Here is a 12,321-nt window from a genome sequence, read left to right as displayed (position 1 = left end):
AGTGAGGTGGTGTTTCCTTGAGAATGACCTCAGCATGGTTGCAAGTCGTGTCCTTCATGGTCAAAGGCGGAGCTAGAATTTATAGTTTCTATACGCCAAAATTTAAAGCTTTAATGGGAAAAAATTCCTACTCATGGTTACGAAATACTTATAAGTAATGCAGTTTATATTTTTTTTTGTATTTGTCTCTCTCCTCACGTAACGTTATTTGAGGATAGAAATAGACAAAAAGAGTTATGCACCTGGACCCTGGTTACTGATAAGTTTTGGTTCAGTCCAAACCCCATATTGGACTGAACCCATGATACCATGGAGCTGGCCCATGTCTCCACCAGGCCTAGGCCTATTCTTATTTCTCTCTTCAAACCCAGCCCAAATTCACAGACTTTAACTTCGAGTCAAACTCTCTGCAAAACCAAAAGCACCATTGGAAACTTGTTGAGCTCGTTTATAAACTCATCGTCCTCTGAGATGTCTCTTTCTTACCGGGACTACCTAACCCTTCTCCTTCTGCGTCCTCTCTTCGCAATCGCAGTCGTTTTCTCGTTCATCTCCGTTGGTAATTACTATTTCTCTAACTTTCCCACTTTTTTTTTTTGGAATTCTGGTAGCAATTAAAACGAGAGTTGAGAATATGGGTCGGTGACAAATCTTGTCTATGATCGAATTTTCAGGTTGGTGGTTGGCGTGGAAGCTGGTTTTGGTTCATGTTCCTCTGGTGCAAGAGATTTTCGGGCTGCGGAAGAAGACCGTGAAGCCCAAACCCCAAACTGGTCGCTTTTCTAAATTTTACAGCACCATTGAAGCCCGCAATTCAGCTTCTAAATGGTAACTTTTTGCAGTCTTTTTTTTTTTTTTGAATTTTAAGGATAGTTCATAGGTTGGACTTTCTAGAATCATATTGGGATTCTTCCAAATATAGAAAAGAAGGTTCCTTTTAAGACACAGATGGTTTGGTCTCCTTAATCCATGGCAGCTTCATAGTCATATGATGAATCTGTGTACAAATCCAATTTCATCATACTTCCAAATGCATTCTTATTTGAATAATTCACGCAACAAACAAGAAATCTAATTGTGGGATTCGATTCGATCGCATTGCAGAAAGAAAAGCATTGGGTAAATTGGGAGAGCAAACTTGGTAGCTTCTTGTGTGTTTGAATGGTAAGGGAATGCTGAGCACCAAGTTTCAGGTGCTTGAAGACTGCGAGGTTATGTTCCTTGTATTTTCTCAGATGCAAAATGAAATTTGTCTGTGGGTTTCCCAAGTTGCATTTTATCAAGATGTATAAATATAATTTGATTGATTTTAATTTTGGTGCCGTTGCACCTATAAATATGAACAAAATTCTGAAGCAAAGGAACCCAGCATAAATTTCAAATGTGGGATTTCACTTGTGTCAAATAGTTTCTTCAAGTCAAAAGGATCGAACCGCTTATGAAGCTTCAAGTTCCCAAGGAAATGAAAACCTTAACAACAAAAATTGGCGACAAATTTATCATGCATATGAGAATTAACTACTGGGAAATCATCTTTATGTATGAGTTCATATACAAGAAGCAATATAATGGTTGGGTTATAAAAAAAAAACTATCAACATCTTTATATATACACCACCAAGAGACTATGATCTCGTGTAGGAAAATCTTTATCCAGTATCATCAGATGTCCTGGATGTCCTGTGTTTGAATTTCCCTCCTTCAATATCGCTTATGCAAAAAAAAAAAGGGGGAAATTACTCTTGTTAAACAATAGTAATTGTCTATGAAAAAGAAAAGTCATGTTAAGTGGCCTCTCTATTCCTACCTAGAATGTAAAAATAAAATTTGAAATTTGAAAAATTAAAAAAGAAATAGGGAGAAGATAAAAAAAAGGGTCAGCAAAGGAGGGAACAAGACCATTTGTCTTACTAGAACGACGCCGTTCCCACTTGAGAGGCAAAACCCATCTTCAACTTCAAAAACAAAAACTCATTACTCAGTCTGTTTCTCTGTGTCTCTGAGCGGGCCGCTGAGCTTGGTTACCCAGACCTCATCCATTTGCGTTGCTTCTTACTTACTAGGGTTGTGATTGTGTTAAGCATTTCTTGCTTTCTGGCTATGGAAATTCTTCGAACTTCTTTGCTTCCTGTTAACCCCTTACTCATTGAAACCTCTCTCTCACAAAAACCCAACAGTTCCCACAAACCCAAGTTCATATTTCAAGCTTCCACAGACACAACCAACGTTTCTACTGGCACCACACTCTCAAACCAAGCAAACCCACAAACCCATCTCTCTTTTGCCGCCAAAAAGACCACCAAGCTCAGCAATAACCCAAGAGCTGAAACCAATTCTGAAATTGGTCATTGCATTTCTTTACTAAAGAGTAACCCTGTGTGTGATTGTAGACAGATTCATGCTCAAGCTCTGAAGTTGAACGCTTTTGAAGAGAATGGTTGGATTGGAAACAAGCTTACTATGCTATACTCGAAGAATAAGGAGTTCTTAGACTATGCCCGTAAGTTGTTCAACGATATTCCCAAGCGAAAGATTCCCGTTTACGCTTCGTTGATAAGTGCTTATTGTCGGTCAGAGCAGTGGGAAGACCTGTTTTTGGTGTTTAGGTTGATGGTTGATGAAGGCATGTTACCTGATAAATATGTTGTACCTACAGTTCTGAAAGCGTGTGCTCTGGTGCAGAAGTTAAGGACTGGTAAAATGATTCATGGGTTTGTGATAAGGATGGGGATGAACTCTGATGTTTTTGTTGGGAATGCGCTTATTGATTTTTATGCCAACTGTGGGGACTTTGGATTTGCATTAAGTGTGTTTGATGCCATGAGGGAAAGAGATGTGGTTTCATGGACTGCCCTTGTTTCTGCTTTCATGAATGAAGGCCTTTTTGAAGAGGCAATTAAGGTTTTCAAGTCCATGCAGCTGAATGGGGTCAAGTCTGATTTGATCTCTTGGAATGCACTTGTATCGGGGTTTGCACGCAATGGAGAGATTGATTTAGCTCTTCAATATTTGGAAGCAATGCAAGAAGAAGGGTTGAGGCCGAAGGCTAATACTTGGAATGGAATCATTTCGGGTTGTATTCAGAATGAGTATTTCGAGGATGCTTTGGATGCATTCTATAATATGTTATTTTTCCCCGAGGATCCAAATTTTGTTACAATTGCAAGCATTTTACCAGCTTGTGCAGGCCTAAAGGATTTAAACTTAGGCAGGGCTGTTCATGGGTTTGCTCTGAAGCGTCAGCTTTGTGGAAACATGCACGTGGAAGGTTCGTTAATTGATATGTATTCAAAATGTGGGATGAAAGATTACGCAGAGAGTATCTTTTCCAAGGCAGAGAACAAAAGTATTGCTATGTGGAATGAGATGATTGCAGTTTACATAAATGCAGGAGATGCAAAGAAGGGATTAGAGCTTCTTAGAGTGATGCATCATGGCGGCTTAAAACCTGACGTGGTATCTTATAACACAATATTGGCTGGCCATGCAAGAAATGGGCAAATAAATGAGGCATATGAGTTGCTTTATGAGATGGTCCGGATGGAGTTGAAGCCAAATATTATTTCTTTCAACGTTTTGATTTCTGGTTTTCAACAATTTGGGCTTAGTTTTGAAGCTTTGAAATTGTTCCAGACCATGCAATCCCCATTGAATGGTTGCGTTGGTAATGATGTGCTCCATGAGTTAACCCAACCAAACTCCATTACTATTGCCGGTGCTCTTGCAGCTTGTGCTGATCTGAATCTACTATGCCAAGGGAAGCAAATCCATGGATACGCGTTAAAGAATGGCTTTGAGCCTAATATCTATATCTCAAGCGCATTGGTTGACATGTATTCAAAATGTCTTGATATTGTTTCAGCAACTAAAGTATTCAGGAGAACTGAAGATAGAAACACAATCTGTTGGAATACTTTGATTGCAGGCCATGTCCACAACATGCAGCTGGACCGAGCTCTTGAACTTTTCTGTGAAATGTTAGAAGAAGGTCTTGGACCAAGCTCTATTACGCTTATGATACTTCTCCTCACTTGTGGTGATATGGAAGCTCTGAGATTTGGAAGAGAATTACATGGCCATATCATAAAGAGTAAGCTCGATCAATCTAATTATGCCCTTGCAAGTTCCTTGATAGGCATGTATGCTAAGTGTGGGAGAATCAAGGATGCCAAATCGCTGTTTGACTTTGAAGTTAAAAAAGATGCTTCTGTATGGAATTCCATGCTATCTGCTAATTCGACTAATGGAATGGCCAAGAGGGCCATTGCCCTGTTTGGAGAGATGGAGTTAGCAGCGCCTGTGCCTGAGATATAACTTGAGCTTGTGATCATGATAGCTTAGTGGAAGAAGGATAAAAATGTCTCAAATCATTAAATAACAAGTTTTGTGCTCTTTATGGCGCTATATGAGCTTCTCTTTTAGGCATGTGGATTGTTGGTTATTTGGGTAGTGCCAGTTTACTTGACGAGGCTCTTGACTTCATCAGACAAATGCCCGTGTACCTGATGCTTTTATACAAGCTACTCTTCTACTAGCTTGTGGAGTCGGGAGTCAATTGAAATCCAAATATTGTAGAATGAGCTGCATCATATTTTGTTTCAAACTCAAACCAAATAATGTTCTCAGTGATGTGTTTCTCTCCACTATTGGTCTCTTTTGGGATGTGGGAATCCATGCAGTAACTTAAGGACTTTCATGGAGGATTGCAATTTGATGACTCTAAAACAGTGAAGCTTTATAGACGTGGATACTAATTGCATACATTTGAGGGGACATATCACATTCCAAGTTGGAGGAAACCGTAGAAACATGGGAGAGATCGACTGGAAAATTGGAGGGTGGTGGGTGACTTCCCCATAGTCATGTTTTGGAGAACAAAATGAGATGATGAGAATGTTCCCTTTGTCTTGTGTGCACACTGAAAGTTTGTTGACAACATCTCATTCAGATGCTAATTTACATATCTAAGAATTTGATGTCCCAACTGCCATAGATCAGCCAAAGTTGTATAAGATTGATGAGTGGGTGATCTTTATGCTTCTGTCACCATATGAAGAATGAGATGTGTAGATGCCAAGTTTACCCAAATCGTAACTTTTGGAAGTCACTTCCCGACAGTGATGACATCAGAGCTGGAGTTAAAAGAGCCTATGAAGAATTTCTTGTCTAAGTCTCTAAATGCCAAACTAGCAAAAACATTTGGGTAGCCACAATCTCGTTTCCTTCCAATTTGAACTTGCTGTTTGATCAAGGGAGAATTCTTCTGCAGCATGTGCCACAAGCAACCAGAAAAGGAAAGTTTTGAAAGTTGGTTCTGCATTGGTCCTGTTGTTCACCCGGTTTTGGTTATTTTTATTCCTACAAAGTTGCCGAAAATGTGACCTACCAAGTATGTAACAGGTTGTAGGGTCAGCGCATATATCCACTAGGAGGCACTCATCATGACTTTCTCCCAGTCTTAGGAAGGTGTTGATGTCCCTGAAGAAGCAAGACCACAGAAGAGGTAGTGTAGGTATCTGTTGTCTCTTAAATCTTGTTTATTTGTTCATTCTGCTTTATTTTGGTTGTATTTTACATAGCACACTAAATAAACTAAGCCGATGAAACTGTTAATGTTAATTGAATTCTACATACTAAACATTTTTTCCTGTCAAAATCACATCGAAACTATACTAAACATATTAATTGAAGTCATGTTAATTGAAGTCAACATGCTAAACATTTTTTCCTGTCAAAATCACATCAAAACTTTACTAAACTAATCATGGTGCACGTGCACACACAACTACAGATTACAGGAATTTTATTACTCACTAAACAAAAGTTGCATCCCTATTGCAGGCTTTGCTGCTGGGGACAATCTCACATTACTCCTATGGACAAGAACTATTTGCAGGCCGAAGCAAAATATTTATTTATGCTCTCGCATTTATCAGTAGCTCTACTGTTTACGGCCGAATTCTAATGATGGCGTGCCATCAGGATCACCAGGACTCCTTCGCTTCGACTCAAAATGCCTTCCAACCTGCCTCTCAATGCTAGTCTTAAGCACTTCTTTAGCACTCTCCATCGCTGTCCAGCTGCTACCCTTGTTTGAGTACGAGCCACGAACACGAGCTTCGTTATTCTGAAGGGAGAGTAAAACCAGAAAAACACATAACCAGAGTTTCATGCTACCCATTATCAATTTGAAGCCTTAATGTAGGATGTTTGGACATATATATATAGACTATCATTCCTGTTATGATTTGATAATTAAAAGTGAATGGAATCAAATGTGGGATTAGTTTGATTTGGTGATCATTTTCTGATGCACTTAAATCGCATAACCATGATAGTGCTGAGCATGTATGTGCTACAAAATATTGCTCCCACAAATCCACGGTCTAGTATGTGTTTGAGTTGAGAAAATATAGTAAGATACAAATGATCCCTTTGAATATAAAGAATCTAATAGGCAAGTTGGTATTTCCCTTCACTGAATCATGCCTCTTTGAATTGTCCATATTCTCTAAGAAAAGGTGTGTGCCAAGTTATAAGCGGTGTCCATATGCAGCATGCACTGGTTGTTGGGGAGCTTTAAAAGTTGGCCTCAATAAAGTTCAAATTTTCTTCTATAAAACTATATACGAGGAGAGCTCCTAGAATCCAAAGGGAAAACCCTTCTGGTATAGTATTCTACGTCGTATTGCTTGTACTTTCTTATGTTTCCCACAAAATCAAATGGTTATTATTGTCAAGGCCTTGGGGTTAGCCAAAGTGGTGAGGGTGAGTGAGGAAATGAGTTTGGATTATTAGGTTAAATCAAGGGGATCAAGGGGTTGATTCCTTTCCATTGTAACTTATTGTCGAAAAACTCTTCACTCTTAGCAGTGAAATATTGATCCCTACGTCTTCGATGAGAGCTTAATTTCTCATTTCCTTTTTTGAAAGCTTAGACCTCTTTCAAACTAAAAAGAAAAGGAAAATTACAAAGAAACCACATTATTGTACAACCTCTTGTATTGGCGGGCTGATCTTTATTAGAGAAGTGGTACATAAGGTGGTATAATAATATTGAAAAATTTATTTCAATAAAAAAAAAATTATGCAAATTTAGTAATTTAACTTCAAAAGTGGGCATGAAAAGTTTAAAGCAATAACTATGAATGAATTAAGCAAATTACGAACTCTTCTTCATTATATATTTAATGTTTTCTTTTGGACTATATTGATAATTGGATACAGAAAAATATGATAATACATCTTATAGATAACAATAAACAGCTGTTGGTTATGATATCCCAAAGCGAAATGTTGTCTGCTATTGAAGACAAAGAAGTAAGAATATATTGTCATGAATTGTTTATGCTTCATCCTTTTTGTCAAATTTCTTTTGTTGTACCTGTAAGGTGAAGACGACTTATATATATATATATATATATAAAAGTTTGGGCGTTAATTTGGTTAGGCCTAATGGTATGCACAAAATTCTCTGTTTAAAAAAAAATAAAAAAAAATCAACAATAGTGGTTTTTTCTCAATGAAATATTCAAATTTACCAACGAGGTCTAGTCCAGTGAAAAAGGGTATTGACTTATAGACCAATGGTCTCAAGTTCGAATCCTCTCGTGTGTCTTGTAATTTCGACTATAGCTTGTATTAAAAATAAATTAATTAAAGATTAGAATTTAGAACTTACTAGCCTCTTTTTTCTTTTTTTTTTCTTTTTTTTTCTTTATAACTAGCCTCTCCGTGCGCGCTTCTGCACTTGCGAGAGACTTTTTTATATAAAAAAAAATATATATTTTAGAATTAAAAATAATAATGGGTAGTTGTGTTCCATAAAAATAGGATCCATTATATGATTTTTCTTTTCATTTTAATTTTTTTAATATGAAAATGTGTGAATTTACCATATTATCCTCATTTAATTAAGAGATATTTAGTCATATACCCATTCTTAGCACAAATAATGTACTTTCATGTATAAAGATTTTAGCACTTTCAAGTTTAATAATGTATTATAGACGTACGTGCGTATTCTTTAATAATCCATCCGTGTTTGCAAACGTCTTAAAAACTCGGCAAAGTTCACGTCTTTTAAAAAGCAAACGTACAATACTCATATTATACATGTAAGCACGTATTTATCATGTTTAATACATGTATTTTTTTACAAAAATTTAAATAAGACACACAAAATTCACATATTATACACATAATTCTCACATATTATTGGATAAAAATAATATATATTTAAAAAACTGGTACCGCCGCACGGCTATACTCGGTTTTTTCCTAATTGTTTTTTTAAAGTAGTATAGCCGATCAGTTATACTCGTTTTTTCCCATTTTTTTCGAAAAATAGTATAGCTGAAGGGCTTTACTTTTTTGCACATGGCGCATAGAAGCTAGGCGAGTCTTTATCGTATAGCCGCGCGGCTATGCGAAATTGTTTTGAATTTTTTTAAAGAAATAGTGTAGCCGTGCGGCTGTACTCGTTTTTATATATTTTTTTTAAATAGTGTAGCCGCGCGGCTATACTGTTTATAAAAGAAAATTAGTCATTGAAATTCCACCGGTGGAGACCTGTTCCGACAAACTTCGTCGGGAGAGGTTTTTTTAAAAATAAAAAACTTGTTTCGTTACTTTTGTTTTTTAGCCAACTTATTCATTTCATCAAGGCAAAAGTGCAGGCCATGTTCTTTTAACTTATTAAACTCTAAAGCTTCAACCCCTCAACTATCAATTAAATATATGGATTTGCAAATGAATTTATAACTTATAATAGTCACAATCAGGAAATTTAACACATAAACAATCCATGTGTGGGCGTATACAGTCATGATCATCAACTCAATGAGCTGCACTTTCCTTTTCTTATAAAGAGCCAGGTGGGCCATAACATGAACATTCTCAGAATTACAAATAATGAGTCTGCTTTCTTGTTAAACAAAAGTATAGTATCCCCATGTGCATGTCACAATTGAAATTGATTTTTTATACCTCAGAAACTTTCGAAGAACAGAAGCCATAGGTAAGAAATGCCCGATTGACCGATGAAATCCGATGTGTCCTTACATCTAATTCAGGTTCTGCTAGAAAACTTATCATTTCTCCACCCCTGCAGCTGTTGCTGGCAACCCAGATGATTTCTCGGTGGCCACAGGGGCTTTCTTACTGCCAGGCCCTGTGGAGACTTTAACCATTGCTGGTCTTAGAAGCCGACCTCCAAGTAAAAAGCCACGGCGGATTTCCTGAATTATAATCCCTTCCTTGAATTCTTGAGACTCTTCACGTGCAACAGCTTCATGTAGCTGTAACAGAAAGTTGAAAACTTAAAACGATGGCATGGGAACATTTATCAAGTTGCAGAGATGGCATAACTAAAAATATTCGCATATCAGTTTATATGACCACCCTAGTTTACAAACCTTCCTGATAGTCATCATTGAGGTTCAGGATACAGACAAATATTGCATCTTCAACCAAAAAAGATATCAAGCCATAGAAGGTTAAATCAATAAGAAGCAAAACATACAAGAGGGAGCAGAGTCAAGGCCAATTTTGGACAGATGGACTAGTGGGAATAATCAAGCTATATGCACCATTCAAAGGCTGATACATCCAAGTTACCAATGACTGGTATCAATGACAAATAGCTAATAATGAATTCAAGAAAACGCTGCTCGACAGGGTAATCTCCTACCAGGTAGATGCATACTGTAGACACACAAAGGAAGAATTTTCACTAAAGGCCCTGGAAATTTGAATCAGATGAGAATGCACAAGTGTTCCACACTCCTGTATCCATGTGGCAGTTTTGTATGAAAGCTTAACCATCCAAAATTTGATCAGCCCTTGGGCAATAGTGAGAGGTCCCAAAAGATAAAGGATACTGGAAACTACCCAAAACTTAGAGCAAGTATTGAGGCCTTCAAATGCATATTAACATTTGTCCCAATCTTTTCCGAATTAAAACAGCTGAATGCATCAGTCCCAGGTTTTATACCAAAGTGCGCACACAAAAATGACAGCACAAGAGTGCTCCTACTCTATGTAAAACAAACAATAAACTACTGACAGTAAGTCCGCAAGGGAGAGGAGAAAAAGAGTAGAATGAAAGATTAGGTTCTCCTTCAATTGGTAGAAAGGAGAGGACAGACAAAATGCAAGGGGCTTATTGCCCCACCAAAAGTAATCCATCCACCTTCGGGTAAACTGGAGGAGGGAAAGAGAAGAATCATACAAAATTTGCATATGAGCTAATGTGCACATCCTACCTCAAACATCCTTCCAAAGATCGAATAATAATATTTCATCATTTGGACCCAAGAAAAGATATCATATTAAATCCTTGAAAGGTAAACAAAATCAGGATTCAATTTTAAGATCTCTTTAACTTTAGAATGTGTTTGACTGGAGAGAGAAGCATGAAAAGCCAGTCAGCAAAAAGATAAAATTAAATATTTAGAGTATACATTGAACCAAGTAATCTTAAACACCTTCACTTACCGAAGGATCAAAAGACTTTCCCACAGTTGGCACGACAGCCACATGCAAGCTCTTCATAGTCTCCACCAATTGCTTGTATATACCTTGGTAACTTGCATCAATCTTTTTTTCCTTGTCAGTCTCGGGTTTAATGTATTGTTTGGCTCTCTCAAAATTGTCAACCATGGGCAAAAGACTCTCAATAACTTCTCCTTGTGCATCCGTCCTTACCGTAAGTCTCTCCTTCTCAAATCTTTTTCTACAATTATCAAAATCTGCTTGCAAGCGGATAAATTTCTCCTTCCCAGATGTTATCTCTGCCGACGAGGAAGATACTTTCTTGACTAATTTATTCTTCTCATTTTCAAGTATTTCTATCTTGGCCTCAACTTCTGATACAGTTTCTTCATCTCCGTTAAATATAGCTTCCTTGTAAACTTTAAGGAGGGTCCTCAAACGGGGCAAATGGTGTTGATCTGCTCCACTTTCCGAAGCTTCTACATTACTCTGAGTACGATCCTCTTTGGCATTCGTCTAGACATAAAGTACATATATAAGATTAACAATCTAAATACAGATAACTACGTACAGGAACAACCAAATAACGAGAAATTAAGTATACATATTTAAGTTTGAAGAGTGTGAGTCTGTTGACAACTGAAAATTAGAGACTTGGTTAAATTACTGAGATATAAATATGGAAGAAGCAGATTCTTAGACTTCAAAAAGAAAATTTAGAACAAGGAGAAAGAACATTTCAAACAGGATTGGAGTTTTAACAAGCCCTTAGAACTGCCTTAACATACACAAGTCCAAAGGAAATTCTTGATTGTTTGACTGGAAGCAAAGTAACTAGAATTAACGGCTCATGCTTCTTTCATTTCAAACAAAACATCCAGAAAAGTTGTTGCACATTTACACTATACCTATGAAATCAAATGCCATCATACTAAGATTTCAAATCCTGCAAACCCATTGGACCCATGAGTCCATCACCATTAATTTTATGTAGCACATAACAATTTGGAAAATTTCCCCTAATTAAGAGATGACTAAGGCAAATAATATAAACAAAAATTGAAAACAAGAAACTAGAGAGAATGAAGAAAAGCGTACTTACTGGGGGAACGGAGTCTCGAGGAGCGAGATGAGATTTGAAGGAAGAGGCACGCCTGCTTCTGCTTCCGCTTCTGCTGCTGCTGCTGCTGCTGCTCTGACTAATAATAGAGGAAGAGTTGTTGAGAGAAAACCCTAGACGGGGAAGAGGTAGGGGTTTGGAGGGTTTTGAAGACAAGGAAGCAGAGAGGCGAGGGGGAGCTATGAAACTGTGGTTTGGGAGAAACAACGAATTCGCCATTAAACGCTTTTTTCAAAAGAAGAAACAAAAGAATCACAATTCAGACCGAGTCTGGTTTATTGTTGCTGGGGACGAACAATGGGCACGCTTCTAGTCTGCCACTGGGAGTGTGTGTTTAATTAGATGCCTGAATATGGGCTTGAAGACCCATCACTCTTTTGGGCTGAAGCATCCATACTTTTCTAGAAGATTCTATTAACACCCTCAAGTGATCTTCAATATTGAGAGAGGGATATTCGAACATAGGACCGTAAATGATCTCCGATACTGAAGGGATATTGACCTCAATGCAAGGATGACTACTCTTGTTATTTTGGGTTAATTATATAAAACCTTAAAGTTTATTTCAAATTCATATATAAAGTTGCAGAAAACTTACAAATAAGATCATCCATTATTTAGACGGTTAGTAAGTCGATTAAATACTTACATAGCAAACAATCGTAGGTCCCAAACAAATAATAACCAATTCATTATAAGAATACTAC

At 37.3% G+C, this 12,321-nt stretch overlaps 3 protein-coding genes across 6 annotated transcripts; 2 read left to right on the top strand and 1 right to left on the bottom strand.

The window, feature by feature from the left end:
• The first annotated feature begins 401 nt into the window (after positions 1-401).
• On the top strand, positions 402-1,348 carry LOC110753709 (uncharacterized). 2 transcript variants are annotated; one of them, XM_021954658.2, is made up of 3 exons: positions 402-559; positions 675-828; positions 1,105-1,348. In XM_021954658.2, coding segments are annotated over exons 1-3 (243 nt in total). In that variant the 5' UTR covers positions 402-471; the 3' UTR covers positions 1,106-1,348. The 2 variants fall into 2 exon arrangements, with proteins under 2 accessions (XP_021810350.1, XP_088111704.1); XM_088255578.1 differs by lacking the exon at positions 1,105-1,348 and having other exon boundaries at positions 675-832.
• Positions 1,349-1,825: 477 nt separating this feature from the next.
• LOC110754123 (pentatricopeptide repeat-containing protein At1g19720-like) lies at positions 1,826-6,366 on the top strand. 3 transcript variants are annotated; one of them, XM_021955168.2, is made up of 2 exons: positions 1,826-5,508; positions 5,842-6,366. In XM_021955168.2, exon 1 carries the CDS (start codon positions 2,101-2,103, stop codon positions 4,312-4,314), a length of 2,214 nt encoding a protein of 737 aa, XP_021810860.1. In that variant the 5' UTR covers positions 1,826-2,100; the 3' UTR covers positions 4,315-5,508; positions 5,842-6,366. The 3 variants fall into 3 exon arrangements, with proteins under 3 accessions (XP_021810860.1, XP_021810851.1, XP_021810843.1); XM_021955159.2 differs by having other exon boundaries at positions 1,826-5,512; XM_021955151.2 differs by having other exon boundaries at positions 1,826-5,503; positions 5,842-6,365.
• A 2,461-nt stretch (positions 6,367-8,827) lies between these two features.
• On the bottom strand, positions 8,828-11,965 carry LOC110754057 (Co-chaperone GrpE family protein). The gene is made up of 3 exons (XM_021955059.2): positions 11,597-11,965; positions 10,498-11,010; positions 8,828-9,299 (listed from the first exon to the last, which is right to left on the bottom strand). The coding sequence occupies exons 1-3, from the start codon at positions 11,831-11,833 to the stop codon at positions 9,093-9,095; spliced, it is 957 nt and encodes a 318-aa protein (XP_021810751.1). The 5' UTR covers positions 11,834-11,965; the 3' UTR covers positions 8,828-9,092.
• Between the last annotated feature and the right edge of the window lie 356 nt (positions 11,966-12,321).

This window comes from Prunus avium, chromosome 1 (assembly GCF_965620075.1).
Source record: "Prunus avium chromosome 1, drPruAviu1.hap1.1, whole genome shotgun sequence".
Lineage (NCBI taxonomy): Eukaryota > Viridiplantae > Streptophyta > Magnoliopsida > Rosales > Rosaceae > Prunus > Prunus avium.
Note: the sequence above shows the minus strand (reverse complement) of the source record. Positions and strands in the feature narration are given on the sequence as shown.